General features: G+C 47.4%; 1 protein-coding gene across 1 annotated transcript; it reads right to left on the bottom strand.

Annotated features, from left to right (window-relative positions):
• Positions 1-488: 488 nt before the first annotated feature.
• Positions 489-11,801, bottom strand: LOC134522154 (GDNF family receptor alpha-4-like). The gene is made up of 8 exons (XM_063349472.1): positions 11,608-11,801; positions 8,329-8,604; positions 7,531-7,623; positions 6,775-7,120; positions 6,587-6,696; positions 5,414-5,548; positions 4,338-4,468; positions 489-4,047 (listed from the first exon to the last, which is right to left on the bottom strand). The coding sequence occupies exons 1-8, from the start codon at positions 11,648-11,650 to the stop codon at positions 3,913-3,915; spliced, it is 1,269 nt and encodes a 422-aa protein (XP_063205542.1). The 5' UTR covers positions 11,651-11,801; the 3' UTR covers positions 489-3,912.
• Between the last annotated feature and the right edge of the window lie 6,280 nt (positions 11,802-18,081).

Raw genomic sequence — 18,081 nt, 5'->3', positions numbered from 1 at the left:
AAAAGTACAGTCACTTGATTCTAACTGAAATACATGCCTTTGTTGGAGGCAGTGGGAATTATTTTAATGCTGGAAGGACACAACAATTTTGGACTTCCAAATTCAGGGCTTATCTCTGGCAACACCTTGCTTATGACCTCGGGCAAGAAATGCGCGTTGCTTCTGCTTGTCACACAAGACACAACTTCCCTAACACAGTGCCTGAGCTCACTGCTGGAGAAGGACTACGCAAATGCCCTTTATAAATGCCACGTTAGACCACGTTAAAGGATCTAAAGCGATGTCAGAGTCCTAGAAGCCGCATCTGAAGTACCTGACAGTGACTGATGTCTGCAAAAGTTGTTGTTAAGGCTCCTTCGTAAGAGATTCTGTTGAACTCTTGTTCTTTAAATTTCTTTCCCGTAATACCTCCAGCAGGAGGAGACAAGGCATGTTGCTTCTATTAAATGCAAAGGAAGGCAGGAGACTTCTAGAGTTGCAAGATAAATTTTATTAGTGAGATTTGGCATTATTTTACACTTTTAAAAATAATCTACATTACAACTAGAAGGTTCCCTCCTTTTATATGCTTGCTGAGAGCTCAATGTTAAGACTGTCGGGTAGAGAATTTCTATTAGGTTGTTTTTGTATTTAGACCAAAGGTACTCACGGGATGTTGTATTCCAGTTTCTGGGGAATAGAAGCCGAGGGGTTTCTGTGAGTTGCACAGTCGTAGGGTTCGTAAGAACTGTTCTGAACGGGTCTAGGTAACCGTGCCAGTCTCTGATCGTCAGTGGCACTAACAGAACTGAGCTGATACTGATATTGGCAAGACGTTTCTTAGTAGCAGTTATACTTGTGCGTGCATGTGTGCTGCGTAGTCGAATAACTGTGATATTTGGAGATCAGGTGTCAAAAAAGTCTAAGTGAAACTGGGTTTGTACTCAGAGCAGTGTGAGTACCTGTGAACGCAGGTGTCTTTAGAGGGGAATTTTCTTTGCAGTTACTGATGAACAAAGAGGCAGCCGTGTATATAAAGGTGCATACGTACATGCAAAAGGGACACGGGACACTTGCAGAAAAACCCAAACTGACATGTTTTGCTTTAATTTCAGTCTAGAGCAGGATTTGTCTGAGTGTCATCTGTTTTCCTGTGTAATCCAGGACATGACAGGAGGCTGGAACTGCAATCAATAACCTTCTTAGGGGTATGGGGCTAAAGGTCCACAGTGCCAGGAATATGAACAACAAAACACTAATACCTTTTTCCATATCAACCTGTCTTAGAGCACTAAAGTGGGGAAAGAGCAAAGCTCACAGTGCAGACGAGTGGAAGATGGATGCAGTACTCCGTGTGTGTGGTACAGGCGGCTCAGGGACATCTACTCCATTATTCTCACAGATATCGTCACTGGTTTGTGGAATAGTGAAAAGAAAAACATTTTCTTCTTCGCTGTCACTCTCCACTAAATTCTGGAGATGACAGGTGCTACTACACTCCAGTCAGGAGTCTTGACACATTTCTAGTCCCACTGTAAGAAGGATGGTCTAATGTAGATGTTAGAATATGGTAACATGGACTCTGTTTCCATTTCAGAGTGTTAGCAAACGTGGAAACGGTGCTGTCTCTTGATCCAACTAGCCGTATTTCAGTAGGTAATTATGAGCATTCGTATTCCTCTTTATTAATAAAGACATGATATTTGTTCCTACTGCATGGAAATAAGATGTTGCTTCTCTGTGCAACAGAGGAGACGGTTCTGCTCCATACAGTGATTTCCTTGCCCTGCCTGCCCAGGACATAAAGACAAGGCTGGAATTTGAAATGGAAATATTGCCACCGCAGAAGGACATTTACCCAGCTGGTGCTCCCCTGGCAACAGGGAAAGCACAGGGTAAAAAGAAATACCCACCCATTCTGCATCTATGCAGGACTGTAATATTGTTTGGCTGTGTACGGTCTCGCGCAGGTCTGTTGTATCTCATAGCGTGAGCAAGGGGCACTACACGTGTGCAGAGGAGCCGCTTTCAGCTGCTCCCCTGAAAGCCTGGGCTGGCTGATGAGGCAACTCTTGCACGCAATTGATTGTGGACTATTAACCTAGGCCCAGAAATCAATATTCACTTAACACCACATTTTAACAGGCAAATGCAGTACAAAATAACAGCAGTTACACAGTGCACACATTTACACTCGGAATAAACAGGTCATGAAATAGAGCTTGGCAGAGGAGGAGGAGATTGGGCAGGCAGCGTGGGATGGACAATGACAACTTGGGTACGTGGAGAGGTACAAGGTAGCTGCAGCTTCCAGAGATTTTTGCAACTGAATGTCCCAGGGGTTTTGTGGTCAATACAACTCCAATGAGCTATACGTATTCTCTAAGTGTTACTAAGAAGGTTCGTCCTGAGTCCAGGGAAGGCCATCCTTTGCTAGTTAAGACTAAATTTACTGGGGTTTAGCACAGAAATCCATCTTTACCCACAAAACCCAAGTCAGTTGCTAGCCATGATAATGGATTATACCTACACGTATATATATATGTATGTTTGTTGCAAGGGGCAAAACAGAAAGGAGCAAGAGTATAAATTGTAGTATAGTGTCCTTAAACTGGAATGTTTATTGAGCTTAATTTGCAACCCACACTGGAGCGCAGACTTGTAGTCTTTAGGATGGTTCGCTGTATTCTACGCCTTGACAGGCTTGAGGAGTGGACCCACGTGAACCTCATGAAGTTCAACACGGCCAAGTGCAAGGTCATGCACCTGTGTTGGGACAACCCCTAGTATCAATATAGACTAGGGAAGGAATGGACTGAGAGCAGCCCTGCAGAAAAGGACCTGGGGGTACCGGGCACTGAAAAATTGGACACGAACCAGCAATGTGTGTTTGCAGCCCAGAAAACCATATTGTATCCTGGGCTGCATCAAAAGAAGCATGGCCAGCAGGGCGAGGGAGGTGATTCTGCCCCTCTACCCTACCCTACCCTACCCCCCCACACCTGGAGTCCGGCGTCCAGGTCTGGGGTGCCCAGTGCAAGACAGACATGGACATGTTGAATTGGGTCCAGAAGAGGGCCACAAAAATGATGGGAGGACTGGAACACCTCTCCAATGAAGAAAGGCTGAGACAGTTGGCTTGATTCAGACTGGGGAAGAGAAGGCTCCGGGGAGACCTTATTGTGGCCTTTGAATATATAAAGGGGGATCATGAGAAAGACAAGAGACTTTTGACCAGGGTCTGTAGCGACAGGATGAAGGGTAACAGTTTTAAAGTGAAGAAGCGTAGGTTTAGACTGGCCATAAGGATGAAATTTTTTACAATGAGGGCAGTGAGCCTCTGGCCCAGGTTGCCCAGAGAAGCTGTGGCTGCCCCATCCCTGGAGGGGTTCAAGGCCAGGTTGGACGGGGCTTGGAGCAACCTGGGCTGGTGGGAGGTGTCCCTGCCCAGGGCAGGGGGTGGCACGGGATGAGCTTTAAAGGTCCCCTCCAACCCAAATTATCCTATGATTGTATGCCTGAAGAAGAGCTCCAGAAGCTGGGGTGGTAGGACACACTGTGTCAGGTCCCTCTCTGCAGTGAGAAACTGAACCCTGCACAAGTTCTGACAGAACTCAGACCTTTGTTTTAACATATTGCACTGGAATATTAGCCTGACTGTTACTCAAAATGCTAACATGGCAGAAGCGATACAATGGTGGGCACTGTATCTGCAGAGCTCGGTGCAAACTGACTGGGGGAAAGTGGGGTGAAAGTTGGGGGGAGGATTTAAGTGACTGTTGTTCTGGGTTAAGGCTGTTCCATTCCTCTTTCTCTGGAAGCCGCCTGTTTCCCAAAGGTAAATCAGTAGTGGGAGGTGCCTGGAGTAGTGGGAGATGCCTGGATATGGAATTTGATTAATAATATGGGAAGGAAAGATGCCATTTACCCAAGTTAATGTGGGCTCAGCAACAGGGGCAGGAACAGAGTCAGAGACGGCCAAGAAACAGCAGCTCCAGAATATACAGAGGAGGCCATGGGCATACTGCTGTGTTCGGACATGTCTCGCTGTGTCTTCCCTTCAGCCACCTAGGAAATGACAAGGAGGAATGAATCCCAGTTAGACACATTTATGCTCAAATGCCTGGCTGCAGAGCCTCCAGTTCTGAGCACTAATGTGGGACCGTAGGAAACTCCTGTGGTCTCCTGTCTCCGCTTGTCTGCGGGAGGAATAGCTCGAGGTAAAGTGGTCCAGGGCTCTGCATGCACGTGGCATCCCTTGCTTTCATGTCCAAAATCAAACATTTCCAGATCCAAGGTTTTTCAACTACTAGGCCACTTGACTTGCTGATTTGTGAAGGGAACAAAGCAACGCATACCTGGGACATCTCTGAAGCAAGAGCTGTGCTGGCACTGTCTCCTTGGAAGCTTAGGGAAGATGAATAAAATAAGTCTTCCTGTCTTTCTAGAGCTGTCTGCTTCAGGTGCATTTGAGACCAAATGGTATTTTCTGCAAACAGAAGGAAAGCAGGAGTCTTATTGTGCTTTTGTTGTGCACACCTTGGAGTCCAGCGAACAGAAGTCTAGGGAAGCTATTTTAGGAAATGCACTCACAAGCTGTATGGCTTTGATTTAGAAAATACATATTCTCTGTTCAGTGAATGGCTTACTAGCTCATGGGTTTACTTGTGAGGTCGAGCAGACTGCAAAGCCAATTTGCCAGTTTGAGGATCTTTGGGTCCCTCTGGGACTTTTTTGTAAGGGACAGGTATGTTATATCTCAGATGGGATGTTTAGGTTGAAGGTGTATCTGAAATGCTGGATGCAAGGTTTTTCGATACAGCAGGAGGGAGGCTTAAATATTAATCATTTATCTAATGATGCTGGTTTCTCTGATATCCTTTGGAAGCTTTTACAAACATAAAATATTTAAATCTTATTAAGGTCTGTTGCTAAAATGCTAGGGAGATAAAAGAAATACAGACTCAGGATTACATGGTTGCATGTAACAGGATTTTTGTAACTGCAGTGCTGCTGAATCGAGTAACCTCTGTCAGGAGCTACTTATCTTGACTAAGTGAGGGCCAAGGGCAAGCACAGGAAAGGAGGGACCCAGACCCATAATCCTGGTGCACTGATGTGGTTACAGCAACCTATGGATACCGCATATCTGACCTCCCCACGTGGTGGGGGTTTTTTGCAACCCCTTCATTTGAATGCTGTTTGGAAATAGCTTCATGGTGTTTGGATAAACAAAAGTGTTGCCAAAAGATACAGAAACAGTTCCGAGAGCAGATGCAGACCGGTCCCATAGGTTGGACAGGAGATCATGGGGACGCTGCAGAAGACAGAACTATACACAAGAGCAATGCAATGTAGGATGTTGGAATCAACAGGATTTGAATTTCCCCGTGCTGAGCTGTTTCTCTGTTGCTGTGATAGGACTGATGCTTACCAAGGCATTTGTTGTTCTCAAACATGCCGAGTATCTGGTCACACTTCTCCTTCTGGTTGCCACTGCTCTCACATGTGCACCACAGGGAGATCTCCACGCTGGAGTTACTGACGTAGTTGGGTGTCATGGGTGTGCCTGTCCCAAGCCCCCAGAAACTGCAGTCAGGATTCACGTCACGAAATGAAAGCAGCCTCATGTGTCCTGTTATACTAAAGGGAATGCTGCCCTGGGGGCAGGTGCCTTCCGTTGGGAGCCCCTGGAGGTGACCCAGGCCTGGTGAATCTACGTGAAGTCTGCTGGGCTGTGAGGACGTGTGGAGGTTGCTACCCCTGACTCGGGCAATCCGGTGGGGAGCTGTACCGATAACTGAAGCTGCTGCAAGTGTTGGATTGAAAGGTGTGAAGCATCAGCCGGGACTGGCACATGGCACCAGTACTGGCACATGGCAGCAAAAGCTGCTCTTCTCGTGTAGCTGGACATGCTGCACGGCCAAATGCCTTTTACCAAACGCTGCAGACCTGTAGTGCGCCACGCAGCCAGAGTTCATTTAGCACAAAAATAGCGAAGACATCTGGAAAAGCAGAAGGCACAGTCTGGACTTAAAGTTTCTGAGATATTGCTCCTCTTTGCAGCCGCTCTGCAAAAGTACTAGCAGGCTGACAGCAAATGCCTAAAACCAAAGATGACCTCCCTTCTAACAGCTGGTGGTGCCGTGTTCTGGCTGGCTCTGAGAAGACGGTGTGTGCGACACTAACAAACCATCAGGAGTCAAATCATCGGGGAATGTCCTGTCTAGTCCCTGTGACGGGATGTGACTCCTGCAGGAGGAATGACTTGGTCCCTGCAGGCCCTGGTGGCCAGGCCTTCAGAGCACTTTGCGCCAGCTGATGGTGCAGGCAGGTGCTCAGAAATGTCAGGCAGGTGCTGCTGGTTTGACAGCATAGGATGGGACAAAGGAGAGCAATAAATGCCATGGAAGAGCTCTCTTTGGGCTGCATTTACCTCGGAACCAAGAGGGAGCACTAGCGTCAATTAGACTAAGGCATACTCATTGGTAGACTGAGCGCTGTCTCCTGCAGGAGAGCAGAGTGGGTCCTTCACACCATCAGAGTGTGCCTGCAAGTTTGTGGCCTGAAATCATCCTCCCTGTATGTTGCTGTGGGTATCACTTACCGATCATCCCCATGTAAGCCTGCAGGCACGCAGCGTGGTTGTGCTGCGAGCAACCATCTGGAGACGTGTCTGCAGGTTGACAATTCTGCTGGAAGTCAGCCAGCCGGGATCTGTGGGAAGGAAAAGGAGACTATCAGTGTCTATGTTGTTCTCTTCTCTTGGCTAATGTCCACTGCTGCTGGACCTACTTGCAAATATGGTCTTCTAAGCAGGAGTCCAGAAGCCAGAGGCAGTTGGGCTTGGTGTTGTACTGGAAGGAACAATCGGGAACAATAGTTTTCCGGCGTCGTTCTCCACAAAGTTCATCTTGACATGGACAGAATAGAATCCTTTTGGTGAAATCCTCAGGGACTTTCTCAAAGAAATTCCTTAGCCCTCTGTGGCATTTGCGGCGGTCACACGTGTCCTCGCTTCCTGCTCCCCTGGTGCAGATGGAGGCGTAGTCTGTGCGCAGACGAACACACTTCTTGCTCAGGTTACAGACGTGAGTTGCTTTCAGGCATGGATTTGTTGCATCTCCTGCTAACTGTGAGCCTGTAAAGCCAAAAGAAACCCAGAAACAATGAAGCAAGTCTCCAGAAGAGATTCTGTGTGGAAATAAGAGTAGCCCTTACTTGATGGGCAGATTGGGAAATCAAAAAGAACAAAGCAAGTTAGTCCTGCTTTGTGCCTGTAGTGTGACGGTGCAGTTACCCTAGTTACAAAATCGTATTTTTTATTGGTTCGTGTTAGGGTGTTTGTTTCAGAGAATGCATCATTGTGGGTTATTCAGATCCGTGGCTATGTTTACACTTGGTGGGGGGGACAAATTTAGGCAAGTATCCAGAGTAAGCATCCGTCTGATTTAAGGGACCATTACCCCAAATCGGTCGTCTTAATAATTTTCAGCCCCTGAAAAGATAAGAAACGGCAGCATTATGTCATGTAACCATTACAGTCCTTACCTGATAACAGAGCTGCCAGTTTATTATAATCTGTCTTCCAGTGTTCTTCACTTGCTGGATTCTCATAGGGAGAGGTCTCCAAATTGACATAACCTAGGTGAGATACAAGATACCTTATGCAGTGGGAGAAATGCGTTGTGACCAGTATTTCTTTGGGTTTTTAATTGATTTTTTTCTTATTTGTGCCTGGGTGTTTCCTCAGGCTGGAGTTCAGAGATGCTCTGTCTTGCTCCAAGCCAAATGCCAAGGACGGTTCTGCTGGAGACGCAAAGGTATTACTGTGTAAAAACAGCATTACATTTCGCCATCAGATTTCCTGTCTGGAGTTTGGTCTGTGTTGCCATTTGGGTTTTTCAGGCTCAGCACTAGTAGGAGATGGGCAGCACGGGTGGCCTTTAGTGGGAGGCCAGGTAGAAGCATCCCACCAAGGCTGGAAAGCAGCCGCGTGCTCAAGGGTGCCATTACAGCGTGTGTCACAATCACACGTCTGTTTTCAGTGATGGACAGACGTGACCATTTAGATGCGATTTTCACAGCAGTCTCCCCTCACAGCACTAAATCTGTCTCAGAGTAGCTATCTTTGTTTCTTAGGGTCCCCAGTGTATTTGAAGGGCTGGTCCCAGAACAGATCAGTTTTCTCTGCTTATCAGACAGACCAGTAATGACTCTTCCACACCGGGAGAGGTGGTTCCAGAGTGGTACCTGCAGGGCGGGGAAGTGGCCTTTTGCAGTTGTTTTCAGAGGGGGGCAGGGCCGAGCCTTACTAGTACCTTGTAAATTCATATTATTTCATCTCACCATCTGTCACGCTGGAGTGAACGGTCCAGAAAATGCGTAAGCAGTGCTCCTGTCTCTTCATGCGCCGGTGACACCTGCAGTGCAGCAAAGAGCTGTTCCCGAGGTCCAGTTCCGCGTTCAGACACCTGACCCTGCTGTCATGGTCCAGGGGAAGGAGGCGAGTCTTGGCCAGGGCGCAGTTTTCCAGGATCCGGTAGGTTGCGTTGCAGGTAGAGTCGGAGAGGCACTGCTGTTCTGCTGCGATGCAGTCGCTCCTTGGCAGAGCCAGGAGGTGTCCTGCTTGAGTAGGGAAAAGACCGTTAGGATTACAGTCGCAATGAATGCCACACGGGCACCTCGTCATTGTCCTGTGGGCGTCCTGTGTGCAGCAAGGGCTCCTCTCAAGAGGCAGAACTGGTTGGGGTCTTTCATATGGAGTAGTAAGGAACAAGAGCCGTCTCCATTTAGAAACAAAAGGATGAGTATCAACGTATGAAAGAGGGAAGAAAAGGTTAAAGAAAAGTCTCAAGAATAATTTTGTTTAATAAAACCTTTTTTTATCACCCTTAACTCTTTCACCTTGGCCAGGATCAGGGATGGCTCTGTATTTTATGGAGTAGCAAATCCCTGTGGAAACCTTGGCGTTGCTGAGGCTGGCTCTGAAGAAGCTCTACTATCTGGGTAATGAAAACCGCAGCGCAATAAGCACATAGCAACACCGTACTGCGTGCTGTGAGTCAGTGCTGCTGCCATTGCTAAAGTATATGCTGGTCATTAAGAGATGTACTGAGAAAGCCATTTGCAGGGTGTAAAAACAACTACTTTACTGAGCTTGGAAACTTAAGGGTAAGAATGTGGGTGTTTTGCATAATAGAAGAAATCCTTAACATAAGATGCGAGTAGTTTCGTATAGAAGTGCTGGCACGCAACCAATTTAAGAATATAGAACCCAGCCCCTGAAATCCCTGCCAAAAATGCTGGGATGTAGACTTGGCCTGCCAGCTTTCATCTGTTGGTTGATTATGAACTCTTGACTATATCTGTGTGTGTGTGTGTGTATATTTGTGTAACACATGCATTGATTATATACACACACACATACATATGCACCACCTTATATGGAAGTATTAAATAATCTCAATTTAACAATATAATCTTTAAAACTAGACTTTTTTTTTCAGCTTTTTAAAATTTTTATATGGACTGTTGTCTCCTAGGGATAATACTGGGGTGATACCTAGCATTATGTTGGCACAGGTGGGTGAATTCAGTCTGTAATCTTCCTTCATTTCTGTAGTATATGAATCTGTGTTTACAGTACAAGTACAATGAAGACCTGGAAAACGACTGTTTGCTAATAAAATTTATATATAGGCTAGTATGGTTCTTCCCTTCAGGACAATATTGTTTGGCTGGTTTTAGGAAATGACTGTGCTGAGCCTTACAACTACTCTAATGTTCTTTGGGTACGTGATCTTACCTGCCGTTCTCTTGTTCAGCAGGTGCAGTAGTACTATTTAGTAGTAGTGTTTCAGTCCGCCTTTACTACGGATTAGAGAAAAAAGTCTTGGTACAGCTCGTATTACCTGGTATACTGTCTTCACCATCTAATTTGTTCTCTCACTTCTTTCACTTTTGCTGGTTCATCAGTTTATTTGCTGTAAGTAGTAGGCTGCATAATTCTATGCTCGGCTGCTTCTCAAACTTTCTACTTTTCCTACAGCCCAGTAATACTATCTAGATGCCTCTGTCGCACTTGTACAAATTTCTTTGCTTTTCTAGCAACTTATTGTACTTTGTTGTTCATCTGGCTGTTACGTAAAGACTAGATGACTTTGTAAGCTCCCTGAAAAACAATCTCTCGTCAGAAGTGCTTTGTACTCAGCACAGTGGGTTTTGGTTAGGCATTACACCTAGGCACAACCTTAGTGAACATCAGCGAACTGATCTACCCCACCAGGACAGACCAAAGTACCATCTCCCCCAGCACCCCATCTCCAACGGTGGCTTGCAGCAGCTGCCGTAGGAAGTTCATAACAGGATGGGATGTATTTTCCCAGCCTTAAGAATTCTGCTCAGCAAGCACCTGAGCTTGAAGTGGCATTTTTAAAACTTTAAAATGATATGGTAATTGCCAGGCTAGAGCAGAGCTGGGTGTTAATGGATGGACTGTGTTTATACCACAGGTTTGTACCAGACGCTTCAGGTGAAGCTGCTGTAAGCCTCATTTAAAACAGTCCTCCTCTACAGACATCACTTAATAGCTATGCATTGTCTTAAGCCCTAATAGTGACATGTTGTTTCGTTTTCTAAACCCTTTAGTATTCCAGATAATAATTTGAAAGAATGAGAAAGCTAATTCTTTCCTAGACCTATGGTCTAGGTTGCAGAATGTGTTAAGTGGCAGTCTGTTCTGTAGTTAAAAAAAAAAAAAAAAGAAAAAAGTTAAAACGTAATAATCAATTCATAGACTATGATATTTATACCTTAGGAAAAAAGGGATAGGTATTACAATACCCCTTTATTCTCCTTTTCGCTCCACGTCCTGCCATGTATATATGTATTATTTTGCTGCCCCCGGTGCACCATGCTACTGAGAGGACAATTGCAGAAGGGAAACCTTTCCTTTATTAAGCACAGTTAGCAAAGAAGCATTAGTATTTGGACACGGGAAATCTACTGTAATCATGTGCCTGCAAGTGCTACTGAGGTCTCGGTGCAACAGCCCGTTTTGATAGCAGTCGTGACATTCAGCAGCCGCAGCTTTTGCTGAACGTGCAGCACTGACATCGCGAAGCCGGGACTAGGAGCGCTTCGGGCAGTGCCGTCGTTTCTGTATTTCTAGTCACATCAGCCATGACGACCGCCCAAGAGATGAACGGGAAAGAGGAGTCATTTCTCTCCTGGAGGCAGCGCGGAACGAACCGCGGCATCTCGGAGGGGCCCCGTGATGGTCCCCGCGAACCGAGCCGCCCCCGGCCTGGAGCGGCTCCGAGCGGGACGCGCGGGCACCGGCCCCGGCCCGCGGGGAGGCAGCGAGAGGGGCAGGAGGGCTCCGCTCGGAGGGTCCCGCCGGCGCTGAGCCCGTTTACGCCCCGTCTGCCGCGGCCAGGGTTCAGCCCCGGGCTCTTGCCCCCTCCCCCCTGGAGCGGCCGCCCGGGGCAGCCGGAGCCGGTGACGGGAGAGACGGGCACCGGCCAGCAGCGGGGGGCACCGTCCCGCCGCCCCCCGCGGGGCCGCCCTGCCCCGCCGAGCTCCCCGCCCGCCCCGTCCGCCGCCCCGCGCCGCGGGCGCTGTTACCGGCTCGGGAGAGGAGCAGCCCCAGGAGCAGGGCGAGCCCCATGATGATGGAGATGGAGCCGGCGCCGGCCGTCGGTCGCTCCGCGCTCTGGGGTCGCAGCCCGCTCACATGCTGCTGCCGCCGCCTCGGCCCGGCGCCGTCTGCCCGGCACCGTCTTCCCGGCCCCGCATGGCACAGCACGGCACGGCCCGCCCCGTCCAGGTGCGGGCGGCGAGCGCCGCCCCGCGGCCCGGCCCGGCCCGGCTCCTCCGGGCCCGGCTCCGGGGGGAGCGCGGGGGCTGGTGGCGAGGGGGCCCGGTGGGGCTGCCGGGGCCGGGAGAGCGGCCGGGCGGGGCAGGGACGCGGCCCCCGTCAAGGCTTGCGGGGCGGTTCGTAAGGGGCCGTGTGACCGGGGCCGTGGGGAGTTTCGATAGTTCGTTTTCTGTTGGTTTACAGACTTGTGGTCGTTGGTCTGTCGATTCCCGGGATACCGGTGCGGAGCGCGGAGCTGTGATCGCCCGGCGAGGAGGAGCCGCGGGGGCGCTTCTGTAAAAGCCAGTGAGGCTCAAACAGCAGGAGCGTTCTTGAGAGGGACAGACACCGACTGGCTTTTAATAAATTCCTTTGGCGCTTCTTTGGTCTGCAGGAGGGATGAGAGAGCTTCTGGCTCCTTCCTGGGCACTTTCTTGGGAAGGGTCTTATTCCACTCTCTCGGGTGTTGCTGGCCATGCCTTGGTTGATCTGTTTGTGTCCACGCCGAGGGTGGCATTTCTGAGCACCTACATGGCGTTTAGGCAGCCATGCTGCCTTTTGAACAGATCCTTCCTTTTAGTTTGCATCCTGAGCTCGAATTAGCCAATGTGAAAAAGCAACAGTCCAACATGGGCACGTCAAACGGTAGTATATGAAAATGGGGCAAACCTTTTGTCTGTCGGTTGTTTGCACAAGCAGGGACTGACCCCATCTGCCCGAAAAGCCCAACAGAAAGGGTAATAATTGTGCAGACACATCGAGCGTTCGGAGTCCAATTCAGTGGTGCCCCCCTCTTGAAACAGATTAGTCCTGCTGCTTACTGTGGGGAGCTGCTGTGAGAGAATTCTTCGGAATGTGAACAAGTTGTCCACAAACACTGCAGGCTCTTAACTGCAGGCTTAAGGAGGAGAGAGAAATCTTTCTCACCATGGCTCAAAGTCTAATCAAAGTCTAAGAGTTGGAGGAGCTTAAGGAAAATGGTGGACGGGACAGAGTCTTTTTAACTTTGTAGTGAATTGCTTGCAGTTACCATACAGGAGGAGGAAACAGAGCAGTTAAGTTGAAGAAAAACTACGAGCAAAGAGGTTTACTTATAAAGACAACATGTGAAAAAAACCCCAAGTGGTGGCGTGGTCCTGCGAACTTCTCTGTGTTTTTATGGAAAATGATAAGAATAAACAAATGGATCTGCAAGTTTTTATTCATGATCCAGATTATAACTGTGGCACAGCAGAGACCTGTTTGGATGATGTATGGCTGGAATATTAATACAGTAGTGTGAACCTGTGAGGAATAACAGGCAGGAGAAGAGGAGATGTTGCCGTCTCCGTCATGGATTTGTATACTTGCTTTGAGACTGCAGGAAGATCTTTCCTAAGCAACGTGAGTGATCGTTAAAGGGAAGAAAACGGGACACTACATTTATGTTGCAGGCTGCCTGGCCGCGAAACCAAGCAGAACCACCCAGTGCAGGGCAGTGGGAGATGACAGCTGCCCAGATGTGCCTCGTTACAGGAGCGCCAGGGGTACAGGAAGCTTGTGGAATGTGTTACTGATTTTCTTGGTACAGAAGATGGTGGCAGCCACAGGAGGGGAAGCTCCACTAGACCTGGGTGTAGCTGACAGATACAGCTTTTTGAGAAAACGAATGTAAAGGGCAATTTGGATGGCAGTGGTTGTCAATCTGTGGTCTTTAGTCTGTTGTTTCTATTTTGGTGGTTTTACGCTTCTCCTAAGCAAAGACAGATTTCAGTAAACTCAGTGAATTGATAGCTAGCATCTCACAGGAGAAAAGCCTGGAGAAGGGAAAATGGTGTGTGTGCCTTGAGAAAGGGAAGAGTATAAACCATTAGTCTTAATTTCAAGCTCTAGAAAAATTCTGGAATGCATAAACAATCTGTTAGTGTGTGGAAAACAAAAGGCTTGCTATTTGTCTCCCAGATGGATTTGTCAAGGACCAATACAATTTCTTCTACAATAGGATAACAACTTTTGTGGGGAGGGAGATCACATGTACTGGGGATCTTTAAGAACAGCTGTAGATGGGTCAGTCCAGCTTGGTACGAGAGAACAGTTTAGAAGATCTTTCAAGTTCCTTTCCAGACTGTTTTTCTGATTCTGCGCTCATAAGTCTCCACCCAAAGCCCACCGAAATGATTCATTAACTCAGCTTTGAATTATGCTCTGCAGCAGTTAAAAAAGCAAAAGGGAAGTTCTCCTCCCATGTTAAAGCTGAGTGCTGTAGCAGTGTTTTCAGGTTGCCTTGGCAAATGGGCTGAGTAGAGGAACCCAAAACTAACGTCTGGTGAAGGGTTGGCCAGTTCACTACACTTCACTCGTCACAGCCTATGACTGCAGTGGAACGGTCCCTTTCTTGATTTTGCATGCTTATATGTATCTTTGCCTGGACCCGTGACATACAAGGTTATTTGGTTATTCCCCCCTCCCCACGCAGACGCAGGGCAGCACTGTAACCTCATTACAGGTCTCAGAGAGTTGGATAATTACCAGTCTCTCACGACCAGAGCTTTCATCACTCTTTCCATTTGAAATTGTATAGGCCAGCTCTGACCTAAGGGGGTCATCTTCCAGTGTTGTATAATATCTCAGGAATCAGTTTCTCTAATTCCATGCAAGGTCCAGGCCTTTGACCTTCTCAAACAGCTGCAGAAAGAGTGATCAACTCTGATCTGATTTCCTCAGCTTTTAGCACCGGTTCCAAAGGTTATGTTACCTTTGTTGCTCTTTGCAGGTCCATCTATGTCCTGGCTGATTCGGGGTTAGTGATGTCAGCAGGTCCTGTGATGAAACAGATGTGTGACTAAGGCTCACAGTAAGTAAATTCTTGTCATATCTTTGCCAATATTTTGTTTTACCCAAAATTGCAGTGTTAACCTTGTGCATCAAGGTTGCATGGGGATTAAACACACCTTGTTCCTTTCCTTTTTTTCGTGGCAGATTTGTCCATAGCATCTTGTTGACACCTCCTGCAGTAAGCACCATTCCATTCATAAGGCTAAGCAGCACTGGGGCAGTCTATCATCACTTAAACACAAGCTCGAGAGAACCGTTACCATTTACACGCTTGGCCTTGAGGCACAGAGTTGCCCACACTCATCAAGGGAGTCAATTTGCATGCAAATTCTTTGAGTCCAGAGCTACGCAGTCACATTCACGTGATCACACTCTTTTCCTAGTGTCTGAAGAGTTTGCTCCTCAGCAATTGGTTGGAGGGTGTCATCCCTGCACTATATGAGCGATGGGCTGTCACTTCAAACAAGCTGAGGAGAACATTCAGTAGTCTGTCATGGTCAAGTAGGCAATCCATTGCCTTACAGAACCAGAGCCAATGTTATTACAGAGCTGCAGTTCCTTTCTACCGAATCCCATGAAGACAGAACTTGTGCTCCGACTCCAGAGTGAACCATCTTCCCCTGCTTTTATTCTTGTAGGTAAATGCTGCTCTTCCTGGTGTGCATTGAGATTGGAGAGGACAGCTGTATGCAAGGTGATCAGGCATCAGGTTTGCATTGCCTGTTCCATCATTGTTATTTTGTCCTCATGGAGATTTTGTGGTTTTGACTGAGAATCATCAGCCAAAGAGAGGAACTGCTTCTACAGCAGTCGTAGGACCTCTCTCTCCATCCCAGTATACTACAGGCAGCGTGAGCAGTGTAGCTTTGGACATGTTCTCCCCTCACTGCCCCACCTCCCCCCCTGGAATACTGCCTTACTTTGCTTTTCATTTTTGTTTTATCATTCACAAGTCTGGGTCCTCTGGTCCATGCAGCGCAGATTACAATCCAACTGCCTCTAATACAAAATACTAGCACCAAACCTCATGTTCTTGAAATTCACTGGAGCTATCGCAGTTCATCTTCTTCGTATCGCTTTCAGGCTATGAAGGACTTGATGCAGTGCATGAAAGTTTTCCTCTAATACGTTAAGAACTAATTCAGCAGGTTCGGACACGTGTCAGGCCATCTCTATGTTATGTCATCGTAGATTGTGTCTGCGAAGGATGCGGTATCCTCTGTGAAACAAGACATCCATTCACCATCCTGGTGCTGTTTCCTCATTAGTTGTTCCTCTCCTTGGTGGCAGGAAGATCCCTTCAGTACCTGCAGGAGGATTATTTCCTCTTCCTGTTCAAATCAACAGCAATGAACAGTCCTTTCCATTACTGGGGAGCCCTTTGGAACAAACCGAGAGCAGAAATCACTGGTATCTCTCTGAAATGACTGTGTATCACTGTATTAAAGCAAGTAGCAGTTCCAGTGATGTGCTAGGCATTTCTTCTCTCCATCTGCGACTGCTACAGCCAGTGAAGAGTGGGTTTGACCAAGCAAGTATTTTGTTTGCAGTATGTGCTGAGTTACTTAGTTGTACCTTGTTTTGAATATTAGTAATCTTATGAAGATTATAGCACACTGATGCTTCTGCTGCTTTTTTCAGGCTTTGATCACTGCAGCCCTTCTTGAGGCAAAGCCAGAGCATGTCACTGTGCAATGCCGAAGATGCTGAGGCTCTGAGAGCTGATCCTGGGCTGTTTGTAGGGACACTATCGGAGCAGCGCTGCAGAAGGCAGCACGGAGGAGGGCTGTGCAAACACTATGCTGCCTGGGCTAATATTTACAGCGCCACACTCTGCTCTTTGCGGGCCTGGAGACAGACAGCAGACACTCACAGCTCATATTAACACCTGTACACTACAGAAATATTAACCCAATGCAAACAGCCCCGCAGAAGTTAATGTCTATATTCATAGAAAACCAAATAAAAACCTCTCTCATTTCCTAGCATGTGTGCTAGTGCCCCATAGAGCTTTGGCTGCTCATTGCCAAAGAAGGTTCAGGGGTTTGACATCCATAGCAGCTGCCCAGTTTTCTGCTTCAGTACCTGTGGTATTTGGCCACTTCTGGCTCAGATGATAGTTTTATTCTTTTATTCCTATGAATAAAGCATTCAAAGCTGCTCTTGTATTTTAGCCTCAGTGTGGTTCACAGCAGGAAGATCAGAGACATTTAAGTATCTGTCTGGATAAGTACAAAGTCATATAGCTTAATGGATAGACTGTATCTTTGGGGAGAATAACTGTCTGTAAGTTACCCTACAGGAAAAAGGAACTAGTAAATTTACGATGATAATAATTCAGGGTGAGCAATTGACATGCTGAACAACAGAGCTTCAATCCAGTGGGACTTTGAGAAACGAGAGGACTGAGACAACAGGCACCGTGTGAATTTTTGGAAGGAGAGTGGAGTTCTGTCCCAGGGCAGTGACCCCAAGCCTCTGTTCTGGCTGGTGACTGACTGGGTGAGGAGCAGCCCTGCTGAAAGGACCTGGAAGTTGCTGTGGATACCAGTAAGCTCTGATCCTGAATGAGACAACCCACACACCACACTATGAGGAAGAACATGGACAAAGACTGCAGGAAGTCATTCCCGTCTACTTAGCAGTGGTGTGGCCACTGCTGTGCGTGGTTCCCTACCCTGAAGTTCAAGAGGGATGTGGAGGAACTAGAGACACTCCAGTGGAGTGCTACCAAGGTGGTAGCATGTGACCTACAAACAGGTTAACAGAGTAGGGCTTGTTTGCTTGGCAAAGAGGAGTTTCAGAAGTGATCTATTATCAACCTATAGCTACCTGAAGGTGAGTTGCAAAGGCAACAAACACAAACTCATGTTGGCAGTGTCAGATGATACAAGAAGTGATGATAGCCACAGTTTCTAGCTTGGGTTGTTCAGGATGAATACTATGAAAAACTTTTTCACTAAGAAGCTGGTGCTGCAGTGCTAGAACAGGTTATCCAAAGATGTATTGGCGTCTGTATCCAAGCTTGTAGAAGAAGCCACAGCTGACTTGCTCTTGTGTTGGTGGTAGTACTGCCTATCACACAGGTTCTGGATTAGAGACTCTAAATCCCTTCACACGAACTCATCAGGGTAACGGTTAGTATGCACGTGCTCGAATGACAGATTCAGATGCAACCCAAGTCATGAGCAGCTCAGAAGAAAAATTATTTGTAAAAGGAAAGCCAAAATATTTCTTCAAGAGAAGAAATGAGGAGCTCCTTAGAACAGCACTGCTATACTACCTTAAGTCTAATTTTTTTCAGAAACAAAACCAGACAAAGTAAGTAGCTTTAACAATGCACTACACTAGATTTTGGTTCAAAGACATTTAAGCGATGCACTGCGAGCACATTGTTCTGATCCTGGTATATCCACAATGCATATTGT

This window comes from Chroicocephalus ridibundus, chromosome 11 (genome assembly GCF_963924245.1).
Source record: "Chroicocephalus ridibundus chromosome 11, bChrRid1.1, whole genome shotgun sequence".
In the NCBI taxonomy this organism is placed as follows: domain Eukaryota; kingdom Metazoa; phylum Chordata; class Aves; order Charadriiformes; family Laridae; genus Chroicocephalus; species Chroicocephalus ridibundus.
The sequence above is the reverse complement of the archived record's forward strand: the minus strand, read 5'-3'. Positions and strand labels throughout refer to the sequence as shown.

Coding starts and splice junctions, on each gene's coding strand:
- LOC134522154 (XM_063349472.1), bottom strand. CDS start 11,650: ATGGGGCTCGCCCTGCTCCTGGGGCTGCTCCTCTCCCGAGCCG. Junction 7,624..8,328: donor TCACTCCAGCGTGACAGATG/GTGAGATGAAAT, acceptor TATCTCACCTAG/GTTATGTCAATTTGGAGACC. Junction 4,469..5,413: donor TGAGAACAACAAATGCCTTG/GTAAGCATCAGT, acceptor TTCTGTTTGCAG/AAAATACCATTTGGTCTCAA.